The sequence below is a fragment of the Trachypithecus francoisi genome, unplaced genomic scaffold, assembly GCF_009764315.1.
Source record: "Trachypithecus francoisi isolate TF-2019V2 unplaced genomic scaffold, Tfra_2.0 Lachesis_group8, whole genome shotgun sequence".
Lineage (NCBI taxonomy): Eukaryota > Metazoa > Chordata > Mammalia > Primates > Cercopithecidae > Trachypithecus > Trachypithecus francoisi.
Window position 1 is genome coordinate 4,500,414 of NW_022681473.1, and position 27,764 is coordinate 4,528,177.

Here is a 27,764-nt window from a genome sequence, read left to right on the forward strand (position 1 = left end):
ATAGATGAATGAATGGATAGATGGATGGAATAATGGATGGATAGATGGATGGATGGATGGATGAAGGAAAGGATGAATAGAAGGAATAATGGATGGATAGATAGATGGAACATAGATGGACAAATGGATGAAAGGATGGATGGATGAATAGATGGACAAATGGATGAAAGGATGGATGGATGAACAGATGGACAAATGGATGAATGTGTGAATGAATAGACAGATTGCCAGGTGAATGAATGGATAGATAGATACAACAATGGATGGATAGACAGATGGAACAATGGATGGATGGATGGATGAAAGAATAGATGAGTGAATAGATGGACAAATGGAGAGATGAATGTGTGGACGAATAGATAGATGAATTAATGGATAGATTGATGGAATAATGGATGGATGAATGGATGAAGGAAAGGATGGATAAATGGAATAATGGATGGGTAGATAGATGGAACAATGGATGGATGGATGGATGAAAGGATGGATGAATGAATAGATGGACAAATGGATGGATGAATGTGTGAACGAATAGATAGATTGCCAGATGGATGAATGGATAGATAGATGCAACAATGGATGGATAGATGGATGAAACAATGGATGGATGGATGGGTGAAAGAATGGATGAGTGAATAGATGGACAAATGGATATGTGGATGTCTGAATGAATAGATGGATTGATAGATGAATGAATGGTTAGATAGATGCAACAATGGATGGATAGATAGATGGAAAAATGGATGGATGGATGAATGGATGGATGGATGGGTGGATAAAGAACGGATGGATGGATAGATGGAAAAATGGATGGATGGAAAAATGAATGAATGTCTGATTGGTTGGATCAATGGATGGAGGAATAAACTTGTGGAAAAATGGCTGGATTGGCGGCTATCAATTCTCAGTAAATATATCTTCCACAAGTAACAATTCTTATTTACAAAGACTCTGCTGTTACGGCCATCTATTGATCCTTTGAGGTGCGTAGATGCTGCAAGAATGAGTCAACACTCAGCACTCTGCGGATTTTCAGGGGATGATCTAAGAATACACTTCCAAGCTTTCATCGATGAGGCAAATAGCAGACCTCTTCAAATATTTATGTTCTTAAAGTGCTAATGTTTGGAAACACCTAGAAAATACTCGTAACGGTGATGCCTTATCTTAGAATGCCTGCACGAGGCCATCCAGCTATATAAAAGTTGTAGAGGTGGGGGAGTGTGGGAGAGTGGAATTTATTGAAAATGGATGAAGGACATGTCCCCAGTACCAGACTGAGTGATGTAAAAAGATTCTGGTCTGAGTACCTGGGTGTGTAGGGAGCTGGCACATGCTGAAAACGTGGCTGCTGTGGGTACCAGAAGCCCAAAGGGTGCTCCTCTATGAGCTGCAAGCTCAGACAGGCAGAGATGTGGTGGGTCCTAAACTCACCTGGCTGACAGGCACTAAATGTCCTGACACCCGCTTAACTGCTGAATGACACTTCCCATCCCTCCCTCCCCTGCTCACTCCAGCCAAACTCCGTGTCTTTCAGTTCCTCCACCCTGCTCTCCACCCCCCGCCACCCCAGGCCATTGCATACGCTGCTCCCTCTGCCTTGACACCCTTTCTGCACCTTTCTGCCTAACTCCTACTTAGTCTGCATATTGTGAGAGTAGGGGTCACTCCCTCCAGGAGGCCCTCCTGAACTCTTCTACATATAATATCAGACTCTCTCCCAACCAAATAATGGCACCGGGCACATCCCTTGTATATTCTATCTGTATTCACAGAGCAGTGTAGACATCTGTTCAGGCACTGGGTGTGCAGTGGTGAGTGAGACAGGCAGTCCCTGCCCCAGGGAGCCTACATGGCTGTGGAGGAAACAGTAGCCACTATAAATATGTAGTAACTTATGGACAGCAGAGAAGGAGAGGAGAATCCCCCACTGGGTGTGGGAGGTTGGGGAAGGCATCTCTGAGGCTGTGCCATGCGAGGTGGGCTGTGTCCGTCTCCAGAGGAGCACATCCCGGGAGGGAGGAACAGCGGGGACCAGGACACCTAGTGAGAGCAGGGCTGTGCCGCTCTCTAGAGGAGCATGGCCCAGGTGGGAGGGACAGCAAGTACCAGGACCCCTGGTGGGAGCGGGGACTTTGAGTGTTGGAGGGACAGTGATGAGGCTACTGATTCTATTGCTGCTTGAGCCACTGTCTGTCTGTCCATCTCTCCCATGATGCCCCAGGCCTCTCTGCAGCCCCTGCCCTTGTGCAGCTTCCTGAACACCACTGACCCCCTCATCTGCCTAGGATGCAAGCCTTCAGGTCTTGCTATGGTTTGTCCCTCAAACCTCATCTTTAAGCCTGATCCCCGCTGTTGCAGGTGGGGTCTAATGGGAGGTGTCCGGGTCACAGGAGTGGATTCCTCATGAACAGATCGGTGCCCTTTCTGGGGGTGAGGGAGTTTTCACTCTAGTCATTTCCACAAGAGCCACTGGTTGTTACAAAGAGCCACTACTGGGTATCTACCCAGAGGAAAAGAAGTCATGATGTGAAAAAGACACTTGCACACACGTGTTTATGTGTTCATGTGTGTACTTGAGCACAATTCTCAATTGCAAAAATATGAAGCCAGCTTAAATGCCCATCGACTGACGAGTAGATAAAGAAAATGTGACACACACACACACACACGCCCCATGGAATACTAGTCAGCCATAAAAAGAAATGAAGTAAGGATATTCACAGCAACCTGGATGGAGTTGGAGATCATTATTCTAAGGGAGGTAACTCAGGAATGGAAAACCAAAGGTTGTATGTTCTCACCTATAAGTGGGAGATAAGCTAGGAGGATGCAAAGGCATAAGAATGACGTCATAGACTCTGGGGACTTGGGGGAAGGGTGGGAGGAGGGTGAGGGATAAAAGACTACACACCGGGTGCAGGGTACACTGCTCAGGTGATGGGTGCACCAAAATACCAGAAATCACCACTCAAGAACTTATCCATGTAACCAAACACCACCTGTTCCCCAAAAACTATTGGAATAATAATTTTAAAAGAGCCCAACACCTCTCCCCTCTCTACCTTTCTTTCTCATATGTGCTCTGCACAGGCCCATCCCCTTTGCCTTCCACAGAGTTTCCTGAGGTTTCACCAGATGCCCAATCTTGACCTTCCCAACCATTGAAACCATGAACCAAATAAACCTTTTTTTCTCTGTGAATTACCCAGCCTCACGCATTCCTTTATAGCAACGCAAAATGCACAAAGACGGACCTTTCCAAAAAACTTCTCAAATTCCTTTTTCCTCCCACTGCCCTGCAGTGTGGTTGGCCCCATGTGAGGATGGAGAACTCAGGCCCAGGGAAAGAAGAAGCCACTTGCTACAGTCAGACATAATCAGCAGCAGCTGTCAGAGGCCCCAGGTGATGCCACCAGGGACTCCAGTCATGGAGCACTGCTCACCTGCCTCCTCTGAGAGTTTCCAGGAACTACTCTGGCAGAGCTATTATCCTCTCTCCTGAGAAAGAGATGCTTGACCTCACAGGACCACATTCGTAGATCCTCCCTGAGCTACAGGCTCCCAGCTTGTCTGGGCTCATGCTCGGTGACATAGGGAGAGAGACCACTCCACGGTACCCCTTTGTCCTTTGGTTTCCAAATTGGCATAAATTCTGCTGGGTGTTAAGAGAAGGAAACAATAAAAGCCTGCTAAGGACACTCCATTGTCTCCAGATGATGGAATGTGGGAAATGTCCATGGAGGTCCCAAAAGGACTGTCCAGAGGCCAGTGTTAAGCTCATGTTGAACAGGCCTTAGTCTGGCTGGAGACTCTGCAACTGGGCCATGTTCATCCCACCGATTCCTCGACATTTCCCCATTCAGATGTATGGGACACAGGCTGCATCCATGTGGATCTCCTTGACGGGTAGCTGTGCTCCTGGAGAGTCTATGAAGGCCCCCACTTAGAGGGAAGGGAGACCATGTCTTCCCCATGGTCAGTGACCTGGAAAGCACTCTGGATGGCACAATCAACCTTTGTAAGGTGTCCGTGGTCATCATGTGCCACAAAATCTAAACAGCACTTATTTCATTAAAAGTTGGACAAAAATTGAAGCAGTTTGAGGTGTATGTTGTCAAAGATGAAGGCAAATATCACACCTTTTAGAAAAAAGAGATAAAGGAGTGAAACAGTTGGCACTGGCAGAAAGAAAGACACATAGACTAATGGAACAGAACAGAGATCCCAGAAACAAACCCTCCTGGACATGGTCAAATGATCTTCCACAAACGTGCCAAGACCACCCAATGGGAAGAGGACAATCTCTTTGACAAAGGTTGCTGTAAAACTGGATATCCACATGCAAAAGAATGAAGCTGGATCCTTACCTTACGCCATATACAAAAATGAACTCAAAATGGATTAAAGACCTAAATGTAAGACCTGCAAATACAGAACTGCTAGAAGAAAACACAGGACAAAAGCTTATGACATGACTCGGCATTGTTTCTTAGATATGAGGCCACAGCACAGGCAACCAAAGCGAAATGAGACCGTACTGAGCTCAAAAACTTCTGCACAGCGAAGGAAATAAACAGAGTGAAATGGCAATTTACGGAGTGGAAGAAATATTTGTAAGGCATATATTTGATAAGGGATTAATATCTAAAATATATAAAGAGCTCCTGTAACTCAACAACAACAACAACAAAATCCAATACTCTGATTTTAAAATGAGCAAGAGAATTAATAGACGTTTCTCTAATGAAGACACAAATGGTCAACAAGCACATGGTAAGATACCCAACATCGCTAGCCATCAGGGAAATGCAGATCCAAACCACAATGAGGTACCATCTCACACCCACTAGGATGGCCACTATTAAAAAAAGTAATAATAATCCGAAGCATAAAATAATATGTTTGGATGAGGATATGGAGAAACTGAAACCTTTGTGTACCACTGATGGGAATGCAAAGTAATGTAACTGCAGTGGAAACAGCATGAAGGTTCCTAAAAAAAAATTAAAAATAGATCCAGTAATCCCATTGCTGCGGGTCTCCCCAAAGGAATTTAAAGCAGGATCCCAAAGAGATATTTGCACACCTAGGTTCACTGCAGCGTTATTTGAAATAGCCAAGCAAGCAGTGGAAGCAGCCTAACTATTCATTAACCGATCGATAGAGAAGCAAAATGTGGTCTATCCATACAAAGAAATATTGTTAAGCCTTAAAAAGAAAGGAGGTTCTGCAACACGCTAACGATTGAATAAACTTTGAGGATATTATGCGAAGTAAAGTAAGCCAGATACAGAAAGGCAATTACTGTTGGATTCCACTCATATGGGGTATCCAAAACAACCAAATGCTCAGAAACAGAAAGTAAAAGGGTGGTTGCCAGGGGCTCAGGGAGGGGAAGTTGCTGTTCAATGGGTACAGAGTTTCAGTTTTGCAAGTTGAGGAAGTTCTAGAGATCTGCCGCACAGCAATGTGCATACAGTCAATAGTATTATTTAACTGCACACTTAAAATGATTAAAACGGGCCAGGCACATGGCTCACCCCTGTAATCCTAGCACTTTGGGGGGCCGAGGCGGGCGGATCACCTGAAGTCAGGAGTTTGAAACCAGCATGGCCAACATGGCGAAACCCTGTCCCTACTAAAAATAAAAAAATTAGCCAGACTTGGTGGTGGGCACCTGTAATCCCAGCTACTGGGGAGGCCGAGGCAGGAGAATTGCTTGAACCAGGGAGGTGAAGGTTGCAGTGAGTCGAGATCGAGCTACTGCACTCCAGTTTGGGTCACAGAGCAAGACTCTATCTCAAAAAAAAAAAAAAAAAAAAAAAAAGTGAAATAAAGGCTGTTTGAGAGATCAGCATCTGTAGGTAAGGGGCTGTGTGTGGGGTTCAGGGCAGAGAGCAGAGGTAGGGGAGGTGGGTGGCAAGCTTCATGTGAGCCCGGGCGCGCCCACCCCAGGCAGTCCCTGGACTGCAAGTTTGCTTACAGGGCTGGGGTCAAGTTCAGATAAGGAAGAGCTGTAGGCAGGAAGAAGCCATGAGGGATGAAATGCCATGATGGGAGGGGGAAAACCAGGTTAACAATGGGAACACACGCTTGGGTGGAAGGATGTTTGAGCATCAAATTGGATGTGAAATCCTGGACTAGTTCCTGCTCACCGGACACCATGTCCAGCAGGGAAACTGGCTTGCAGGTGGAGATGGTCGTCCTCACCCCCGAGATGGTGCACGAGACTGCCAGGGAGGTGTGTTTAGGGACCAGAGCGTGTCTCCACATAGGTAAGAGCTGAAGATATCTCTTCCCACAAATGTGGTCTTTGGTTGCCTAGCTGGTTGCACCTGCCATCCCAGAGTTTGCAAAGCTTGTATGTGTTGGTGTTTTATTTCCCCACACTGGTGCAAACTGTTTTACAGACTGAAAAGTGGAAATGGATTTGCCACTTGGCCCACAACTGTTCTATCGCTGTCAGTTAAAAGAGAAACGGTCTTCACGTACTTACTACCAAAAATGATCAGAATCCATCCCCGGACAGGATGGATGTCTGCTCTTCACAAGGAGTCAAAAGCCACAACTTTGGTGGTCGAGATGGAGAGACACTTTAAAGACTGGACTGTCCCTTCTCGGTCACTCCCAGGGATTTTTCCACTTTGGTTTCTTTGGAGCTGGTAAACTCATTGGATCGGTCAACTCACTTGTGAATTGTGCATAGGAAATAAAATGAGAGGGGGAGAAAGACATGGCTTTATTTATAGAAACCTCATTTTGCTATTCATCGAATAAATAAACACAACCCACCTCACACTAAAAATATGCCTCTCAAGATCAACAATGAGGCCATGTTTGGCTGACTCCACAGAGAAGCGGAGATTGCAGATCCTAGGAATTTCTCACAGATATGTCCTAGAATAATTCAGGACAGTGTGCCAACAAGAACGTTTGATTTCCATTGACATTTTAAGCAACATGCCATCTCCTCCTTGGTTCTGAAGCTGGCAGAGAAAAGCCTTATGCTCTGATATATCAGTTCGGGCTGTGTGACTTCTGTCATGTTACTTCACCTCTCTGAACCCCAGCTTCTTCACCTGTGAAATAATGATAATGATATCTATCTGTGAGGGGATTTGTGTGGAGTAAGTGAGAACATGAACACATAATAAAATTCTAAAGACTAAAGAGATGTTCAGTAACCAGTGGTGACACTTGTAATGCACCCACAATGAGAATTTTTCTGTCATTAATTCTTTTTTTTTTTTGAGACGGAGTCTCTCTCTGTCGCCCAGGCTGGAGTGCACTGGTGCGATCTCGGCTCACTGCAGCCTCCGCCCCGCCCCCCAGGTTCTAGCAATTCTGCTGCCTCAGCCTCCTGAGTAGCTAGGATTGCAGGCACCTGCCACCACGCCCAGCTAATTTTTGTATTTTTAGTAGAGACGGGGTTTTGCGATGTTGGCCAGGCTGGTCTCGAATTCCTGACCTCAGATGATCTACCCACCTGGGCCTCCCAAAGTGTTTGGATTACAGGCGTGAGCCATGGCACCTGGCCTCTGTCACCAATTCTAATTCCACAAGTCAAGGACTGTTCAAAGATGTGCTGGTGTAAGTCAACCTCACTTGTGCCCACTGTGTCAAATCTCTCCCAGTGGCACTGAAAGCTTATTTGCCAAGTCTAGAAGAAACCAGGGCAGCCACACAAAAGATATCTCCATTGCTCCACGATATTTTTTGAGGGCAGTGTGATGGAGAAGCCCGTGGTTGCAAGCCCTGAGAGCCAGGAGATGCTGCGTAACTTCGCGATATGCTTTATTCTCACAGCCCCCATCTGAGAGTGGCCTGGAAGCCTGGGTTCCCGCTGTGTGGATTTGAGCACAGTCTTCACCACATCACAACCATGTGACCTTTGAGGCTGCCTCATCTTAAATTGGGGAAGGAGCAGTGCCTCCCTCGAAGGGCGCAATGACAAGTCATAAGATGGTCCCTGTAAAAGTGCACGTATAAGCGTCCCTGTAAAAGTGCACATATAACACAGCAAATATTAGCCATTGTAATTTCTAAAAACCATATCATTTTGTAACCTGTTCTTTTTGCACACACACTCTCTCTCTCATTTAACTGTGTTCTGGATCACATCTCACTACTCTGAAGCTCACGTCTAGCACAGACCAGATGCTTGAAAAACATCCGGCCAGAAAGATGGGAACACAGCCCTACCCTCATGAAGATAAAGTCAGGTGGGGTGCAGGGTGGTGAGACCACTTTGTGAGGACCTGGGGTTTTGGAGGCTGCTGAAGGAGCCCCTGGTGGGCTCCTGGGGACTGGGAAGAGGTTATGAGGGAGGTCCAAAGGGTCAGAGCAGGAGGAAAAGTGCCTCAGGCGGAAGGAGGAGCCCATGGGGTGGTCTGGACAGGAGAGTGTGCCTAGATTCTTCCAGAAGTGGGGAGAGGCTCTCTGGTTGGCACATGGAGGCTGCGAGCACACGGCAGGAGCTGAGGGCCAGGATATAGCAGCCTCACACTATTCCCTGTGGGGTGTCCACAGGTTGCCACCCAGCCCCTACTGAGGGTCACTTCTTTTTCACTGTTGTATGTGAAACAGTCTTTGCCCACCTGCTCAATCAATTCTGTAGGATATGTTTCTAGAATTGGAGTGATTTGATCAAGTAGTAAACATCTGTTTTACTTACGCCATCCTCTCCATGAATATGATGACCTATCCATCCACCCATTCCATTCATCCACCCATTTACCCATCCATCCATCCATTCGCCCACCCATCCATCCACCAACAATTTACTAAGCCCCACCTCTGTGCTAAACACTGGAGATAAAGGGCGATATGCCCTCCCAGCACAGAGTAAGCTTCCCGCAGCCTGGAGAGGGCTATGGAAGGAAACACTTTCCATACAAGAGCGTGCTGCATACAGGAGGTTCACAGTGAGTCTGTGGGAGAATTGGTGATGACATGCCGTCAAGCTGTCCTGAGACCAGTGGGACCATATCAGAATCAGGAGACAGCTCGATTTCCACAGGCTGAACCATTGTAATATCGACCGATGTCGCCAATGTCATGAGCATCTCAGATGTTATAACGTGCATCTCTCTGATGATGAGTAAAGCTGTCTTTTCTAAATAGCCATTTGGAGGGTAAGTCGCCTATTGTGGTCATGCCGATTTTCCCATCGGTGTGTTGGTCTTTTATTTTAAATTGGTCTGTAAATGCGTGTATTTTAGAGCGATAAAAACAACTCTTTATTGGATACTCAGCAAACGGTTACTCCTTGCTTGTTATTTTTCTTTCTGTTTTGTTTATGGTGTTCTTTCTTTTTTTCGAATCCATGAAAGTTAAAAATTTTTCCTTGACAGTTTCTGGGTTTTGTACTGTGCTCAGAAAATCTTTCCCGAAGATAATGTAAGTGTCCATCTTACTTTCTTCTAGAATATTTATAATTTTATTTTTACACTTAATGGTTTTGTTTTTTGCACTTAGATCGTTACTTTGCCAGGAACTCACTTTGGGGTATTAGGGGTGTAGAATCAGACAGGAACCAGACTTTGCTTTTCCCTCAGTGGTTGTTGGTCCTTTCCAACGGATGAAGTACTCGATGGCACCCATGACTTCTTTGAAGCTGTTTCCTGACCTGTATCTTCTAACTGAACTGGAAAATACAGTCATGCACCACTTAACCATGGGGATTCTGAGAAACATGTCATTAGGTGTTTTCATCGTAGTGTGAAGATAGAGTACTCTTACACAAACCTAGATGACATAGTCCACTGTACAGCCGGGCTGTATGGCGTGGCCCATTGCATCTAGGGTACAAACCTTCATAGAATGTTACTGCACTGAATACTGTAGACAACATAATGATAAGACTTTTTTTTTTTTTTTTTTTTTGAGATGGAGTCTCGCTTTGTTGCCCAGACTGGAGTGCAGTGGCACGATCTCGGCTCACTGCAACCTTCGCCTCCCAGGTTCAAGCGATTCTCCTGCCTCAGCCTCCTGAGTAGCTGGGACTACAGGCACCTGCCACCATGCCTGGCTAATTTTTGTATTTTTAATAGAGACGGTTTATCACCATATTGGGCAGGCTGGTCCCAAACTCCTGACCTTGTGATCCACCTGCCTCAGCCTCCCAAAGTGCTGGGATTACAGGCGTGAGCCACTGCGCTCAGCTGGTAAGTATTTTTATATCTACACATAGAAAAGGTACAGTAAAAACATGGTATTACAATCTTACGGGACCACCTAAGATTGTAGCACCACAGATTGACACCACCCAATCTTACGGGATGGTTTGGGACCACCATTGCTCTGTATATGGTTCATCATTGACCAAAACATCATTACAGCACATGGCTGTAATTTAAACACTCCTTCTAAAATAGTGCGGTGGTGGGCACCTGTAATCCCAGCTACTGGAGAGCCTGAGGCAGGAGACTTACTTGAATCCGAGAAGCAGAGGTTGCAGTGAGCTGAGATTGCACTACTGCACTCCAGCCTGGGTGACAAGAGTGAGAATCTGTCTCAAAAAAACAAAAACCGGCTGGGCGCGGTGGCTCAAGCCTGTAATCCCAGCACTTTGGGAGGCTGAGAGGGGCGGATCACGAGGTCAGGAGATCAAGACCATCCTGGCTAACACAGTGAAACCCCGTCTCTACTAAAAAATACAAAAAACTAGCTGGGCAAGGTGGCGGGCGCCTGTAGTCCCAGCTACTCGGGAGGCTGAGGCAGGAGAATGGCCTAAGCCCAGGAGGCGGAGCTTGCAGTGAGCTGAGATCCGGCCACTGCACTCCAGCCTGGGTGACAGAGCCAGACTCCGTCTCAAAAAAAAAAAAACAAAAAAACCCACAAAAACCAAAACACACACACACACAAACATCTTATTGAAGTGTCACAGATATATACAGAAAAGCACCTGCAATACGTGTGCAGCTCAACATGTTTTGCTAACACATGCCCACGCACCCAGCACCCGGCAGCACCTTCCTTTCCCTCAGGGCACTCTTCTGGTTTCTATCCCCATGGATTCATTTGCCTGCTTTTGTGTGTGATAGAAACAGGATCAGGTACCCTTTTGTGTCTGGCCTTTCTTGTTCAACGTGAGATTTGTGAGATCCACTGCGGTTGCTGGGAGCAGTTGCAGGTGGTTCTTCCTGTTGCTGTAGAGGGCAGCATGGTGGGAAGGGACTGTGAGATAGTCATCCATCCTCCTGTCTGAGTGTGGACAGGCCCTGCCGGACTTTCCAGTTGTGGGCTATCATGAACGGTGCTGCTGGGGACACTTGCACTCACGGCTTGGGATGTGTGTGCATTTCTGTTGAGTGATGCCCAGGGCAGGCTTTGCTGGGCCACAGACTACGTGTTTGTTCAATAGTAAATCTGCCTATCAGTCTTCCCGAGTATCAGTTTCCACACCCATGAGCAGTAGGCAAGGGTTCCAGTTGCTCCACGTTCTTGTCAAAGCTTGGTATCTCATGGGCTTTGCATTTCAGCCACTCAGGTGTGTGTATGATGGTATCACAAGGTGGTTTTGCTTTGCATTTCCTGATGACTAATGAACTTAAATGCCTTTTCTTATGCTTATCAGGCCTTTTCCTTTAAAATGCTTTTTAATGACCTGACATGGCTTTTAGATTGATGGGGAGCGTGTGTCCCCCCCGCCCATCTCTATCTCTCACTAACAAACTTTCCCGTATAAAGCAGGTGACGCATTCTATTTTCTTCCTCTGTGAGTACCTCAAACACACAAATGAAACATCCAGCTAATTACTGGCAGAAGAAAAACCTTCCCCATTCATTTCTTTTTTTCTCAAGAGCTCATTTTGGGTAGCTATGTCCCCACTTTATTATCTCCATCCAACAAGTGATCTCACTTGGTTGCAGTTACAAAAGTTTTCTTATGGGAATTCCCCTGGGAGTCCTCTGTAAGTTCCTCCCTGAGACTTTATCTTGGCAGCAGCGAGCATTTGGTTACACCTGGCTCAGAAACTCACAGTAAAACAGTATGGGCCATCCTCTGAATAGAACTCTTTGGGGCCTCCCTTCCCTTTTGTCCCAATGCTAGGGAAATCCCTAGTGCTCTCACCGGACACTCCCCAGGGTGGCCATGTGATAGCCCTCCCTCCTGCCCTGAGTGCCTCCACATTCACAAAAGGATAGAAACCCCAGCCTGTTTGATCCTCAGTAAGGCACGTGGGTCCCTGGCCAATTTGCAGCAGAAGGAAAAGCTGCCGTACAAATGCTTCATTCATTCAGCAAATGTTTATTGAGTATCTGTTAAGTGCCAGTCCCTGTGCTAGGCATTGATTCAGAGATGAGCCCAAGAGACACCGCCCTTTTCCCCTGGCATTTATGTTAGCGGGTGAAGAGGGGCGGATGATGCGTGAGGCCAACACATTAGAATCCCGTTATGTTCTCAGAAGTGCTGGTGAGCACAGAACCTGGCAAAGCACTCTGGCAAATTGTTTGGGAGTTTCTTAAATCATTAAAGGCACTTTCATCCTATGTCATAACACAGTGACATAGTTTGGACATTGTCCCTGCCCAAATGTCATATTGAAATGTCATCTCCACTGTTGGAGGTGGGACCGGGTAGGAGGTGATAGGATCATGGGGAAAGTTTCTCAAGCAAGGTAAGTACTATGCCCTTGGTACTGTCCACATGAGAGTAAGTGAGTTCTCATGAGATCGGGTCATTTAAAGTGTGTGGCACCTACCCGCTCTCTCTCTTGCTCCTGCTGTGGCCACATGACATGCCAGCTTCACATTCCTCCATGATTGTAAATTTCCTGAGTCCTCCCCAGAAGCCAAGCAGACTCACCATACTTCCTGTACAGCCTGCAGAAGCGTGAGCCAATTCAACCTCTTTTCTTTGTAAATTGCCCAGAATCAGGTCTTTCTTTCTTTCAGTTTAAAAAAAACCTTTTTTTTTTTTTTTTGAGACAGTCTCGCTCTGTCACCCAGGCTGCTGTGCAGTGGTACAATCTCGGCTCACCAGGCTCGGGTATTCCTTTTTTTCTTTGAAGCAGAGTTTTGCTTTTGTTGCCCAGGCTGGAGTGCAATGGTGTGATCATGGCTCACTACAACCTCCACCTCCCGGATTCAAGTGATTCTCCTGCCTCAGCCTCCCGAGTAGCTTGGATTAGAGGTGTCTGCCACCACGCCCAGCTAATTTTTGTATTTTTAGTAGAGACGGGGTTTTGCCATGTTGCTCAAGCTGGTCTTGAACTCCTGACCTCAGGTGAACCACCTACCTCAGCCACCCAAAGTGCTGGGATTGCAGGCATGAGTCAGTGTGCACGGCCAGGTATTTCTCTTTGGCATTGTAAGAATGGCCTAATATACCTAGTAATTCCAGTTGAATGTATTTATCAGAGACATAAAAACACATGTCCATAAAAAGATTTCTTCCTTGCAGCTTTATTAATAATGGCTTCAAACTGGAAACAGCCACAGGATCTTCCTAGAAGAATGGATACCCCATGAGGACACCCACACAATGGGGCATTGGAGGACATACTACTCATGGGCACCAAAACATTCCCCCACACCGAGGATGCTGGACACAGAAGAACCTGCACTCATGTTTTTATTTATAGGAAGAGCTAGAATAGGCAGAATTATGCCATGGGGCAATGTGGTGGGGGCATTGGTGGGGAAGGGGAAAGAGCCACATTCTGGGGTGATGGAGCTATTTTACATCTTAAAGGGGTGTAGATGTTTAGATTCGTGTTACAATTGATCCAATTTTCACTTAAGATCTGAGCATTTTACCGTATGTGAATTACAACTCAGTCTAAAACACCTAGTTACAAAGTCCTACACAGGAGAGGAGTCCGTGTGAGGAGTGTGGTGAATGCATGCTCACAGCTGGATGGAGTGGTCCAGGAGGGTCTCTGTCCAGGTGACTTTTAAGCCAAGAGAATGAGGAAGAGGCATGGAGAAAGATGCTCTGGGAAGGATATATTAGGTCATTCTCGCACTGCTGTAAAGAAATATTGAAACCTGGGTAATTTATAAAGAAAAGAGGTTTAATTGGCTCACAGTTCCGAAGGCTGTACAGGAAATATGGCGGCATCTGCTTCTGGGGGGGCCTCAGGGAGCTTTTACTCATGGCGGAAGGCAAAGGGGGAGCAGACGTCTCACAGGCAGGAGCAGGAGCAAGAGAGAGAGAAAGGGCGAAGTACGACACTCTTTTAAAACAACCAGATGAAAACTGGTTCATGAGAACTCACTATCACTATCACCAAGGGGAACGGTGCCAAACCATTCATGGGAAACCGCTCCCATGATCCAGTCACCTCCCACCAGGCCCCACCTCCAGCACTGAAGATTCCATTTCAACATGAGATTTGGGCAGGACACAGCTCCAAACCATATCAAAGGAGAATGCTTGTGCAAAGGCCCTGTGGCTGCCATTGGGGGAGTGGCTGGGGGAGAGTTCTTCCTGAGCCGTGGGTTGATTTTCATGTCTGGCCCTGTGGCCTGTGGGACGAGCAGGTCTGGCCTCTCAGAGTCATGGTCCTGGGGCTCACTCCTGGCACACTCCCTTCCTGCCCCCATCCTTGACTTCCTTTATTTTTGTCTTTCATGAGGAAAACATATTAGTTAAGGATGTAATTTAAACAATTTTCTTATATTTTACCCGCCTGCATAAATTGACTGTAATATTTTATGAGGTGGAGGTAGGGGTGCGGGTAATGGCAGGACAGAGCAAGGTAAAGTTTAAAGTGCAGAATGAAGTGTAAAATGTAAACCAGCTCAGGGTAGGCTTTGGAGCCATCCTCATTCTTCTTGTGGATGCAGTGAATACATCCAGATTTAACTGGAATGGATGCTTTCCCCCCAAAGAACAGTGATAAAAGCAAAAATTTAAGCACTGCAAGTTGTTCCACCCACCACCCACAACCCAGGGAGCAGACTCCTCAGAGGGCACCTGAGTTGCAGGAGGTGACCGCACTGTTCCTCATTAAGGTCTCATGGCCTGGTGCCTCTCAGCATGCAGACATCACCCCACACCCTGGGATCCTTGTGTTCAACGTGACCTGTGCATTTTCCATACAAGCTTCCCTCTAAACCCAAGCTTAGAACTTCATCTGGCATTCTGCTACAGAGACAGGCAGGAGGAGACACTTAGGTGCTAGATCTACCTTAGAGATGCGTCTCCAAGATGGCCTTCCTGAGAGGTTTTCAGGGATTATCGTCCTCAGACTCTAAGCTCTTCATTTGACTTGGGAGTTGGGGAGAGAGAATGCTAGACTTGGAGCCAGCACACCCACTCCCGCCACCAAACTGCTGTGTGACCTGAGGAATATCACTCAACTTCTCTGAGCTCTATTTTCCACCTGTTACCAGTTCAAGGAGGAGGTTGGACCTGGCTATCTCATTCAGGGGTCTCTGGATGAAATGCACGCCATTCATTAGCCCTTTTAAGGGCAGAAAAACACCTGTTCCAATGACCATTTATTCAAATCAATAACATGATAATTTAAACATTTCTCCCTTTGAAACGAAAATTGGAGAGCATCTGTGGGTATCACAAGGTGGTCAGTAGAAGTCAGGGCACAACTTAATGTTCAGCTCAACACTTCTAAGCACCTGCAGAGCTTTGGCCAAGGGAGCATTTTAAATTGTTTTTCTTCTTATTCACCTATTGTTTAATTGATAACTCCAATGAGTTAGGAATGAGGAAAACATATTAGTTAAGGAGGATCCCAGTGTGATCAACATTCAGCAAATTCAGCTCAGGATGGTCTTATAAGTTTCATACATTGATGGTTCCCATCTAAATCCTTCTACAGCCCATTAAGAAATCTCCAATACTTCATTTTATGTTGGTTTGTTTGTTTTGAGACAAAGTCTTGCTGTCACCCAGGGAGGAGTGCAATGGTGTGATATAGGCTCACTGCAACCTCTACCTCCTGGGTTCAAGCGATTCTCCTGCCTCAGCCTCCCAAATAGCTGGGATTACAAGCACATGCCACCACGCCTGGCTAATTTTTTATTTTTAGTAGAGACAGGGTTTCACCATGGTAGCCAGCTGGTCTCGAACTCCTGACCTCAGGTGATCCACCCGCCTCCACCTCTGCCTCCCAAAGTGCTGGGATTACAGATATGAGCCACTGCACCCGGCCTGAAATCTCCAGTACTTCAAACACCAATGCTAGTAGCTTGACAGTAGAGAAGCCCGACAGCCCCAGCTGCAGCCAGGTGATCAGGGTCCATACCAGCAGTGGTAAGTCATGGTGACAGTATGTAGTCTTGATATGATGTGTGAGAATGGCTCTTTACCTTGTGGTCTTCCTCCCTCAAACTAATAATCCCAGATGAATAATGAGAAGAAAGGTCCAGTTGAGGGACAGTCTACAAAAGACCTGACCAGCACTTCTCAAAACTATCAGGGTCAACAGAAAACAAGGAAAATCTGTGAAACTGTCACAGCCAAGAGGAGCCTAAAGAGTCATGAGGACTAAATGCACTGTGGTGCTCTGGAAGGGATCCGAGGACAGAAACGGGTGTTAGATAAAAGCCAAGGACATCTGCATACACTATGGGCTTTAGACAAAAATGTACCAGGGGCCGGGCAAGGTGGCTTATTCCTGTAATCCTAGCACTTTGGGAGGCTGAGGTGGGTAGATCACAAGGTCAGGAGTTAGAGACCAGCCTGGCCAACGTGGTAAAACCCCATCTCTACTAAAAATACAAAAGTAGCTGGGTGTGGTGGCACACGCCTGTAGTCCCAGCTACTCAGGAGGCTGAGGCAGGAGAATTACTTGAACTGGGGAGGCGGAGATGGCAGTGGGCCGAAAGCATGCCATTGCACTCCAGCCTGGCTGACAGAGTGAGACTCCATCTAAAAAAAAAAAAAAAAAAAAGCCAGCATTGGTGCATTAATGGTGATACACATACCACACTAACATAAAATGTTAAAAACAGGGAAAATGGTGTGCAGTATGTGGAAATTTTCTGTACTATCTTTGCAATAATTCTGTAGAGCTAAAACTGTTCTAAAAGCAAAAGTTTACTTAAACAAAAACAAAGGAACGATGGTGATGATTATAATCTGATGTGAATATACCTGGCTGGAAGTGAGCCCATCTCATGCCTACTGTGTGTGTCTGGTGGGGAAGAGCTTGTGAAAAGCAGTCTGAACTCACACCTCTTGTGTCATTATGTAGAAACAAGTCATGAAAAAGACAAAACCCAGTTGGCTGACTTTGGAAATGTAACATGCAAGCTGATGGAAGCAGTTTGGGGCTATTTTTGACATGACAGCATCACCCCAAACCAGTCATAAAATGAACGTTCTTATTTGCATTTGACAAATCATGCTTCCTCTTTACCAAGTATTGAAGAGAGTTGTTCTTGATAAATGAGTGAAAATTAAAAATTGCCATCATATATATAGATGATGTCTATAGAGATTATCTATATTATTCAAAATATATAGAGATCTCTCTCTTCCTCCCTCCTTTTATCTCCCTATCTCCATCCCTCCATTCTTCCACCTGTCCATTCATTCATTTGTTCATCCATCCATCCATCCATCCATCCATCCATCCATCCACCCATCCATCCATTCATCCACCCATCCATCCACCCATGCATCCATCCATCCATCCATCCATCCATCCATCCATCCATCTCTCCATCCATCTACCCATCCATCCATCCATCCATCCATCCATCCACCCATCCATCCATTCATCCACCCATCCATCCACCCATCCATCCACCCATGCATCCATTCATCCATGCATCCATCCATCCATCCATCCATCCGTCCATCCATCTACCCATCCATCATCCATCCATCCATCCATCCATCCATCCACTCATCCATCCATTCATCCACCCATCCATCCACCCATGCATCCATTCATCCATCCATCCATCCATCCATCCATCCATACATACATACATTCACCCATGCATCCATCCATCCACCCAGGCATCCATCCATCCATCCATCCATCCATCCATCCATCCATCCACCCATGCATGCATGCATCCATCCATCCATCCATCCAACCATCCATCCATCCACCCATCCACCCACTCATCCACCCATCCATCCACCCATCCATCCATCCATTCATCCATCCACCCATCCACCCATCCATCCACCCACCCATCCACCCAACCATCCACCCATCCATCCATCCATTCATCCATCCACCCATCCACCCATCCATCCACCCACCCATCCACCCATCCATCCACCCATCCATCCACCCATCCATCCATCCATCCTTCCATCCATCCATCCATCCATTCATCCACCCATGCATCCAGGGAGAGGGGAATGAACACATAAATTCACACTTTTCAATAATAGATCAGCATCCAAAATGAAATATTTTTGCTTAAAATCACTTCTTTATCATATATCACAAAAATGAAACACAATGTTGGATTTAATTCCCAGGAGTCTTCTGAGACCAAGAACACTGCTCAAGGGTTTCCTGAACCCCAGTGGTGACGCTCAGCTAGCCCAAGGACCGCTTAGGTCTCTTCCAGTTGTGGCTGTGGGCGGTTTAATGACCAATTGGGGGAGTAAAATGAAATTGGCAAAAATAAGCCTGGACCTGCCTTTTGAAACTTGGTCAAGTACAGGGGGAAGTGATACTGACCAAGTCCTCATGAAAATGAATGTGGGGCAGCTGTGTGAATGCCCAGGGAGAGGGGCCTGGTGTCATATTGCAGAGGGTGCAATGGGGCTACAGGCCAAGGGCCTACAGGTACCAAGGCCCCAGGAGCAGGGAAGAGGGGATGAAGGGCTACAGGAAGGCCAGTGAGGCCAGATGGAGAGGGCAGCTGGGGGAGAGAAAGGAATCCAGAGAGGCAGGTGAGCCCCGCTTGCAGGCAGGCCATGAAGAGAGAAAGAGTAAAGTCATCTTGTTTGTCTGTAGACATGGAAAGCAGTGGACAGATTCCAGAAATGCATGGGAAGGGACACCAAATGCCCCAGGAAATGGGCTGGAAGTGGGGACACAAACCAAGGGTCAGGGATACAGTGGTGCCCACAGTTTTGTGACTTGAATAAAGGATGCAGGTTGCGGAGATCTGAAGATGGAGCTGGGACTAGGAAGCAAACGCTACCTTTGGCCTAACGCCCACCTTGATCCAGTTTGCAGGCAGGAACCAGAATACAACCCAAGGCCCTCTCCCTTTTCCCCCGAATTCCCAGTCTGTCCCAATATCCAGCTGTTGAAGGTCCAGGAAACACAATACAATAAACATTATGCCAGATTATGCCTCCTTTCTAATTGCTCACATCAATAGCTCCATTTCCACCACGTTCAGACTTTTGTGTTGAAGTGCTATGTAAATGCATTAAAAAATCATTACACACCAGAGGCCATATGTGGGCAGAAATCATTCCGATTAAGTGTAAAAGGGAAAGAATTAAGTCTTGGGTATCAAGGGTAGTGTTTGCACACCACACCCAGGGGCAAACAAGGGTGCAGCTGAAGACAGGGTGCTGTCTCAGGAGGCGGCAACTGGCCCCATGGGGGTGGCGCTGACATTCCCAGGGTTGTGTGGGTTTGGCTGCATGTGGGCACCCAGAGCCCAGACAAATCATGGCAAAAGGCCCAGAGGAGGCAAAGTGTCCCCATGAGCTGCCATGAGAAAGGAAGCTGTAATTACCAGGAAGGCATCTACTGTATGTGTGGGTCCCCTTCCAGGGCTAAATACATGAAACTAGTAATTTGTCTACCTAATGGCCATGTGACCATTGTCAAATGGATCTCCGAGGGCTGGGAAGGCTTTTAATGCTTCATTACGCAGTATGAAAACCCTGGCATGTATGCCCAGTGCTGAAGGCTGAGGGCCATGATAGACATTGACGGGGGGGAACAATGCCAGACAGAGGCAGGCACAGGGAGAGACAAAGGCCTCACCAAACAGTCCAGCCTCTCCAGTGTGGCTCCTGCAGCAAGCAAGGAAGTCACAGGGACATGTCTTCTCTCCAGAGAGCTGGGGAGGCAGCAGCTGAGTTGGTGAGGACCCAGGTTGGAGCCAGGAGACAGAGCGGCAGTCCCTATCCTGCCATGCCTAACTCTGGTAGGCCTTGTCTCTCAACATCTGAGTCTCAGGGGCCTCCCCTGCCCAGCCAGGTGTGGCTGGCCCATCTTGATGGATTCACAGAACACTCTTTGCTGTGGAAGCTTAGGCACATTCCTTGCTCTTTCATTTCCTCAGTTTTCTTGTCTGGAGTTCAAAGTTTCTCCTAATATAACTTAACACGTATTAAAGGGAATGACATGAGTAAAGGGCTTGCAATAGTGCCTAGAACAAAATGAGTTGACAAAATCTGTCAACTACCATCCATCATCCATCCATCCATTCATCCATCCATCCATCCATCCATTCACCTGTCCAGCTGTCCATCCATCCATTTATCCATCATCCATCCATCGATCCACCAATCCATCCATCTATCCATTCGTCCATCCATCCATTCATCTACAATCCATTCATCATCCATTCGTCTACCCATCCATCACTCATCCCATCCATCCATCCATCCATCCGTCCATCTATCCATTCGTCCATCCATCCATTCATCTACAATCCATCCATCATCCATTCGTCTACCCACCCATCACTCATCCATCCATCTATTCATCCATCTGACTTTTGCCAGGCCTGCCATGGCCAGGCCCTAGGCTAGGGCTACAGAAATGAATGAGACATGGTTCTTGCCACCAAGTAGACCAAGTCCATCAAGGGAGACAGAAGTGGTGGACAAAATTAACTGAGACACGAGCTGCTGCATGCTCTAGGAGAAGTGGGAGCTGAGCTCGCATGGTGTCAGCACAGAGGTGGGAGCCTGGGATATTGGGGTGGACCCATTATCGGCACACAGAGCTTACTTAGCCAGAATTAGAACCCTTTCACAACACAGATCATAGTACAAAGCTGCATTGACTGCACTCCAGGAGAGCAAGGGCTATAGCTACACTGTATCCCCACCTTCTGGTCCTATGGCTACATTATATCCCAGTTCCTGGAATTGTGGATACACTGTATCCCCCGTTTCTGGTGCTGTAACTGTCCTAAAGAAGGAGATGCATCTATGTCTGTTTAGTTTGATTTAAATGATGCATCCAACTGCAGAGGCAGAAGTTTCCTCAGCTATTTACATCACAATATGGAAGAGAAACCAACTGGGTGAACCATTTCCACAGAACATCAGGTTCTGTTCACAGCTGGGACTTGCCCATCACTGCAGGTGGCATGGTGGTCCCCTGGGCAATGCCTCCTTCAGCCTCTGCATTTGGTCACAGAGGACAGGGAGCAGGTTCCTCTCTAGATGGGTCATTTCTACCCCTGCTGTCAATGGAGGAATCTGTCTCTGGTCTTGGGGTTAACATTGAGTCTGTCTCCTTGTACATGTCCACAGGGCATCCCAAACCTACCCCAAATTCAAATACATCAAGTGCTCTGAATGACAGCTGGTGTGCAGGAAGTGTGCCAAATGTCAGCTTTTGTGATTGTTGTGATTATTAACATGCTCAAAAGCAAACCCCTACAGAACAATCTTTTCAACAAATTGTGCTGAAACAAATGGATATTCACACGCCGCAGAACGAAGTTGGCTCTCTACCATACTCCACATACAAAAATTAACTAAAAATGGACTGACCTAAATATAAAAACTAAAAGCATAAAACTCTTACAGGAAAACATAGGGGTAAATCATTGCGACCTTGAATTTGGCAATGGATTCTTAGAGATGACACCAAAAGCATGAGCGACAAAAGAAAACGTAGATAAGTTGGGCTTCATGAAAATTAAAAATTTTGTACATCAAAGAACATTATTGAGAAAGTGAAAAGACAACCTACAGAATGGGAGAAGATATTTGCAAATTATTCAACTGATAAAAGTTTAATATCCAGGCTCTATAAAAGCTCCTACAATCCAACAACAAAAAGACAAACAACTCAATTAGAACATAGACAAAGGAATTGAGTAGATATTTCTCCAAAGAAGATAAACAAATGATCTATAAGCACAGGCTCAACATAGTAACATAGTGATTAGGCCAATGGAAATCAAAACCACAATGACATACCACTTCACACCCACAGGACTGCTGTAATTAAACAATATATATATCAAGTGCTGGTAAGGGTGTAGAGACTCTAGAACCCTTGTACACTAGTAGTGGGCCTGTAAAATGGTGCAGTCATTGTGTAAAACAGTTTGGCAGCTCCTTAAAAAGTTAAAGATAAAACTATATGATCCAGCAATTTTACTTCTACGTATATACCTCAGAGATTTGGAAATAGGAACTCAAACAGACACTCACATGCAAATGTTCATTGCAGCATTTTCAAAATAACCAAAAGGTAGAAATAACCCCTGTGTGTCGATAGATGAATGGACGAACACAATGTGGTATATCCATTCAATGGAACATTATTCATCCATGAAACTAATGATTACTGATATATGCTACAACATGGATGCCTTGAAAACATGCCAAGTGAAAGAAGCCATACACAAAAGGACAAATATTATGTGATACCATTTATATGAAGTATCTAGAATAGACAAACTTATAGAGACAGATGTTAGAATAGATAGGGATTACCAGGGGTTAGGAGAGGCAGGGTGAGATGGGGAATGGTGAGTGACTGTTTAATGGACACAGAATTCCTATTTGGGGTGATGAAAAAGTTTTGAAAATAGATAGTGATGATAGTTGTATGACATCGTGAATGTATTTAATGCCACTGAATTGTACACTTAAAAAGATTAAAATGTTGTGGTATATATAGTATCTACCACAATTTAAAACAAAACAAAACAAAACAACGAATAGTAAACCTCTCACTTATCCCCACTCAAACCTCTTCTTGTGGACTCTTCCTTTTTCAAGCCACTCAATCTGAAAATCTCAGAACCATTTTTGACGACTCTCTTGCTCTCAGCCTCCACATCCCATGTGCCGGCAATTCCTGTGGGCCCTACTTTCAAAATAGACCCGGGGGTCACCCTCCCCTACCTGCCTTGTGCACCCGGATTATTGCAAGAGCCTCTGAGCAGGCTTCTGCCCCTGGCCCATCAACCTCTTCTCTGTGGGACAGCCAGAAGGATCTGTTAGAACCCAAGTCAGCCCAGGTCCCTTCCCTGCTCCAAACCCTACTGCTCCAAACCCTACTGCAGTGGCAGGTGGTGGGGAGGGGGTGGAGAGTGTTAGTCAGCTCCCATGGTTACAGTGGCCCTGGCGACCCCCACACTGGCTCCACACTTTCCATACCTCTTGGGTTGCCCCTTCTGCTCCCTCTTTCCCTTCCTGTCCCGACTGGTTCTGGAATCCACCCAGCACACTCAAGAAGAACACTCGTGCCGGGGCTTCCGCACTGGCTGTTTCTTCTACCTGGAATGTTCTTCCCCCACCTCTTTCAGGTGTGTTCCCACACCACCCACTCCATGTGTCAGGCACAGAGTAGGTGCTCAATAACTCTGTGGGTGAAAGCTTCAGGAGGGAAAACTCTTTCTATGCCCCCTGAATGGGTAAGGTATCTATGATTAAATGCACAGCTTGCTTGCCTGGAGTTCAAATCCTGCCTCTGTCACCAGCTACAGGACCTTGAGTAATCTCTCTGTGCCATAGTTTCCTCATCATAAACGGCGGGAAACAACGGGACCCACCTCATACAGTGAGTGAGGGTTGTACGTGATGATGCAGGTACCAGGGCTTCCATGGGTGACTGGGACGCGGTCACCTGCTCAACCAGCATTAGGGGGCATCATCTCCCCTCCCTCCCTCCCTTCGTCCCCTGCTCCCTCCCTCCCTCTCTCCCTCCTGACCTCCCTTTTTCCTTCCTTCCTTCCCTCCCTCCTTCCTTCCCCCTCCCTCCCTCCCTCCGTCCCTCCCTCCCTCCCTCCTTCCTTCCTTCCTTCCTTCCTTCCTTCCTTCCTTCCTTCTTTCCTTCCTTCCTTATTCCTTCCTTCCTTCCTCATTCCCTCCCTCCTTCACTTGGTGCCCAGGGTACCATTAGTGCAGAGAGGCATGTGGGTTGATTTCCAAGAGAAGGGGATATCCCAGTTGGGTTTTGAGGGTTGCACAGGAGTGAGTTGGGCAGACATGTCCCAGTGGAGGGATGACGCAGACCTCACCCTAACTCCACCTGTCATTGTGGGAGGTTCAGACCACAAGCATGTAAATAAATAGCTTATTAAAGAATAATGAAGGAGCTGCGAAGAAGGCAGAATGGGAGGGGGCATCTGTGCCAATCAATTGCTCCCTGGGAGCGTGGGCTCGTGGCTTTGCAGGGGAGTGAGAATGAGCAGGTTACAGGATCAGTTACAGAGCACTGGGTGTGACTTCACATCTGGGTCATATGGATGAAGCTTGCAGTGATGACGCTGATGACAATGACAACCATACTCACTCATGCACAGAACAGAGTCAGGCACCTTGGAAAGGCTATAGACTCAAATCATTTTCACAGCCACCCTCTGAACTTTACAGATAAGGCACAGAGTGGTTAAGCAAGTTGGCCAACGGCACAGGGCTGCAGGCAGCAAAGCTAGGATTGAGACCTGGGAAGCTGGCTCTGGAATTGGGGCTCTCTGTACTTCACAAGTGCTTCCCCTCTCTGGGTCTGGGTGCCAGTGGCAGGAAAAAGGGGGAACCCAGACCTCTTTCTGTTCTCCAACTGTATGGCTTTTAAATTTCCTATTTATGGGTGAAGTCACTGACAGCCTCCAGGTGTAAATGGCATGGACAGAGCGAGAGTGGCGTGGTGCTGTGAGGCTTTCCGTGGAATTTCTTCATGCTGGCTGTGGTGGAATGATACATCTGACAGCAAACCTGAGAACTGAGGCTGGGACACCCTTCCTGGAGTTTTACTCCTGACACTGCTGCTATCCAGGGCAGGGGGAAGGGGACACACTTCCAGCCCTCACACAACTGAGGTGCAGTGGGGGCAACAGGAAAGGCCTGCTCTCCGGGAGTGGAGGCTGAGGCTGTCATCCAGCCATGATTACAGCTCAGATCCCATCAGCCGAATCCTCCAGTAAGGAATGCTCCAGGTCCTCACATCTGAGATATGACCCATGCCCAAATGTAAACCCTATAAAGGCCAAAGCACAGGCCTCAGTATACCCTTGTGCACAGGGAACAGTTTCCTCAAGATGTCCTAGATGCATTGCTGGGTGATTCTGCCTGGGGTGGGGAAAGGGAGAGGCAGTGGCCTCACAGCGGCAGGACTCAGACATCCTGGGTTCTAGTCTTTTTTTTGTTTGTTTGTTTTTTGTTTTTTGTTTTTTTTGAGACACGGTCTTGCTCCGTTACCCAGGCTGGAGTGCAGTGGCATGATCTCGGCACACCACAGGCTCAAGAGATCCTCCTGCCTCTGTCCCCCAAGTAGCCTGGGAACAACAGGCCTCAGTTCTAGTCTTGGTGCCATCAGTTACTGGCTGTGTGGCCTCAGTTTCTTTGTCTGCACAATGGGGATGATCATGCACCCCTTTACAGGGTAGCGCTGAGGATAAGTGTGTGAAGCATTTGAGTCAGTGCCTGGAACTTGGTGGGATGGTCATACACAGTGAGCTGGGGCTGTGTTTTCAGTGGATCACAGAACGGATCATTTCTACATACGAGCTTGAGGAAGCCTCTCAGGAAGGCAGGACAGCCTGGCTGCACACGAACAGGCCCTGGTGACCCACTTCAGCGCCCAGGTTTTTTGCCTGCTCTGGCTGGAAGGGCCCCTTTCTCCTTCTTCTGGGCCTTTAATTTGATGAGTGTCCAATGTCACTTCTAGAAGGAAGCCAAACCCGGCTGTTTGAAAGGCACGCATCAGAGTAAGTCTCTCCATGGGAATTCGAAAAGAAGGAAAGTCAGGGAAGGGAGGGAGGAAGAATAAAAGGAAGGCTTCCCATGCTATAGTTAGCAGGCCTGGGTTGGCGGTGGCATCCTGAATGCAGGGCACTGCCTCCTAACCAGGGCTTCAGAAGGGCAGAGCCCAGCGTGTAATTAAATAAAACCCACTGCACACTGTAGCCCCCTTGTCACTGGCCCCCTCTTAGGTTTATTTAATAACCTCTGAACTGGGAGGGGAAAATCGTCCAGGAAACAGGGCTTGGGTCATTTATTTTAAAATTATTGGTACAAAAATATCCTGGGTGGTGATTTATATGCAGCCAGGGGGGAGGAAATCAGGGACTCCCCCTCCGGCCTAGCGTCCAGGCCTCATTTGTCTCCGGCTAAGTTCCTCCCAGTTTCCATTATGATTTCGAGTCATAGTAGTGACTTTATATCGCAAATAAATCTCCAGAATAGCACGGAAATATTATGTGTATTAATAGCTCCTGCAAAAACATCCGAAAACCTCGCATCCGCTGCAAGACGCTCCCCCGGGATTGGGAACAGCCCAGCCGGCCTGGCAGATGCCTCCCAAGGGGCCGCGCAGGGGCCCCTGTCGGGCGGCGCCCCCAGCCCCAGCCCAGCCCCGGGGCTCTGTCTGTCGTCTGTTTGTCTGTCAGTGCCCCTGCGACCTGTGACCGACACAGCCCCTCCCCTCTCGCCTTCACCAGGAGCAGCATGGGGAGGACTGTCCCCGCCACCAGAGGTGGGGGTCCCTGTCTCCTGCTCCTCGTGCGCCCCTGAGTCCTCCGCAAGCCACTGTCCCTGGGGCGTCCCAGATCCACTGCGGCGGCGCTGGCGGTCCCTCACCCCCCCGTGCCGCCCTGGATACTCACGGGCTGTGGGGGCTTCCTTGGGGGGTAGCCCCTCCAGGCCGATGTCGCCCTCTTGCATGGCACGTTCGCTGCGCGGCTCCGGTGCACCCGGGACCCAGCGAGTCCAGAATAGGGAGCGACGAAGTCACCCCTGGAGGTCTGCGGCGGCTCTGGGGGCCAAGGTCCGAGCCCAGCTCGGAAGGGGACAGTCCCCTCTCTCCTCCCCAGAGGCAGTAGCGAAGCCGCGCGTGCTGGAGTCAAACTTGGTTGCCCTCGCGCACAGCCGCGCCGCTCCTCCCCCTTGGCTTTTTGGTCTGGGGGTCCCGGCAGACCTCCCCGCCCCCCGGGGGTTACCTGCGGACACCGCCCTCGCCCCGCCCCGCGCTCCCCGGATGCCCAGCGAGCGGCGCGGGACGCTGCAGAGGAGCAGTGGCTGGTCCCCAGGTCCCGGCCCGCCCCCGGCCTCCCGCTGCGCGGGGCGCGTCTCCACCGCTCCCGGACCGTCTTATCAGTTGGGGCGGGCAGTGGGGCCCCGAGCGGCCCTGCGAGGTGCGCCCCCACCCAGGGCCCCAGGGAAGGGGTGTTGACTACGGGAGGGAGACTTGAGCCAATCCCCCAGAGACGGGCGCAGCCCTGGGCGCGGGGCGGTTCGGTAAGTGGCCCTGGTTTCCGCATCAGGAGAGCGCGCTGGCCCCCTCCCCCTGGGGGCAGGACCCCAACGAATCACTGTCAATTTGTCACACCAGGAGGCTGAAGGCCAGGGATGGAAAGGAGAGCTGGAGGTTACAGGGCAGTAGGGGCCTGAACTTGAATCCAGAAATTCGCCTCTGCCCACCCCCCTCCCTGGGCTCCCTCCCGCAAGCCACAGCCTGTGCAGAATATAGGAATCTGGATAAAGCCAGACGGGTTTCAAAGTGGGGGAATGTCCCGTTATGTGAAGACTCCAGTTAACTGAGGCTAAGAGGACTGGAATGGGGGGTGCATCCGGGGACCAGGCAGGGCCTCTGATGCACAGCCTGTCCCCGACCCTTCCTCTTCCCTGCCTCATGGGCTCAGGGCAGGAAGCC

General features: G+C 48.0%; 1 protein-coding gene across 10 annotated transcripts in view; it reads right to left on the minus strand.

The window, feature by feature from the left end:
- Positions 1 to 27,764, minus strand: part of ANO1 (anoctamin 1) — a 225,918-nt gene that overhangs the window by 180,218 nt on the left and 17,936 nt on the right. For 8 of the 10 annotated variants that reach the window (XM_033205197.1, XM_033205192.1, XM_033205190.1 and 5 more), the window contains exon 1: positions 26,719 to 27,180. The exons of 1 other annotated variant lie outside the window; for it this stretch is intronic. In XM_033205197.1, the coding sequence (XP_033061088.1) occupies positions 26,719 to 26,776 (58 nt within the window). In that variant the 5' untranslated portion in view covers positions 26,777 to 27,180. Of the gene's footprint in view, positions 1 to 26,718; positions 27,182 to 27,764 lie in introns of those variants that run through there. One more of the 10 variants, XM_033205196.1, reaches the window with a different exon arrangement.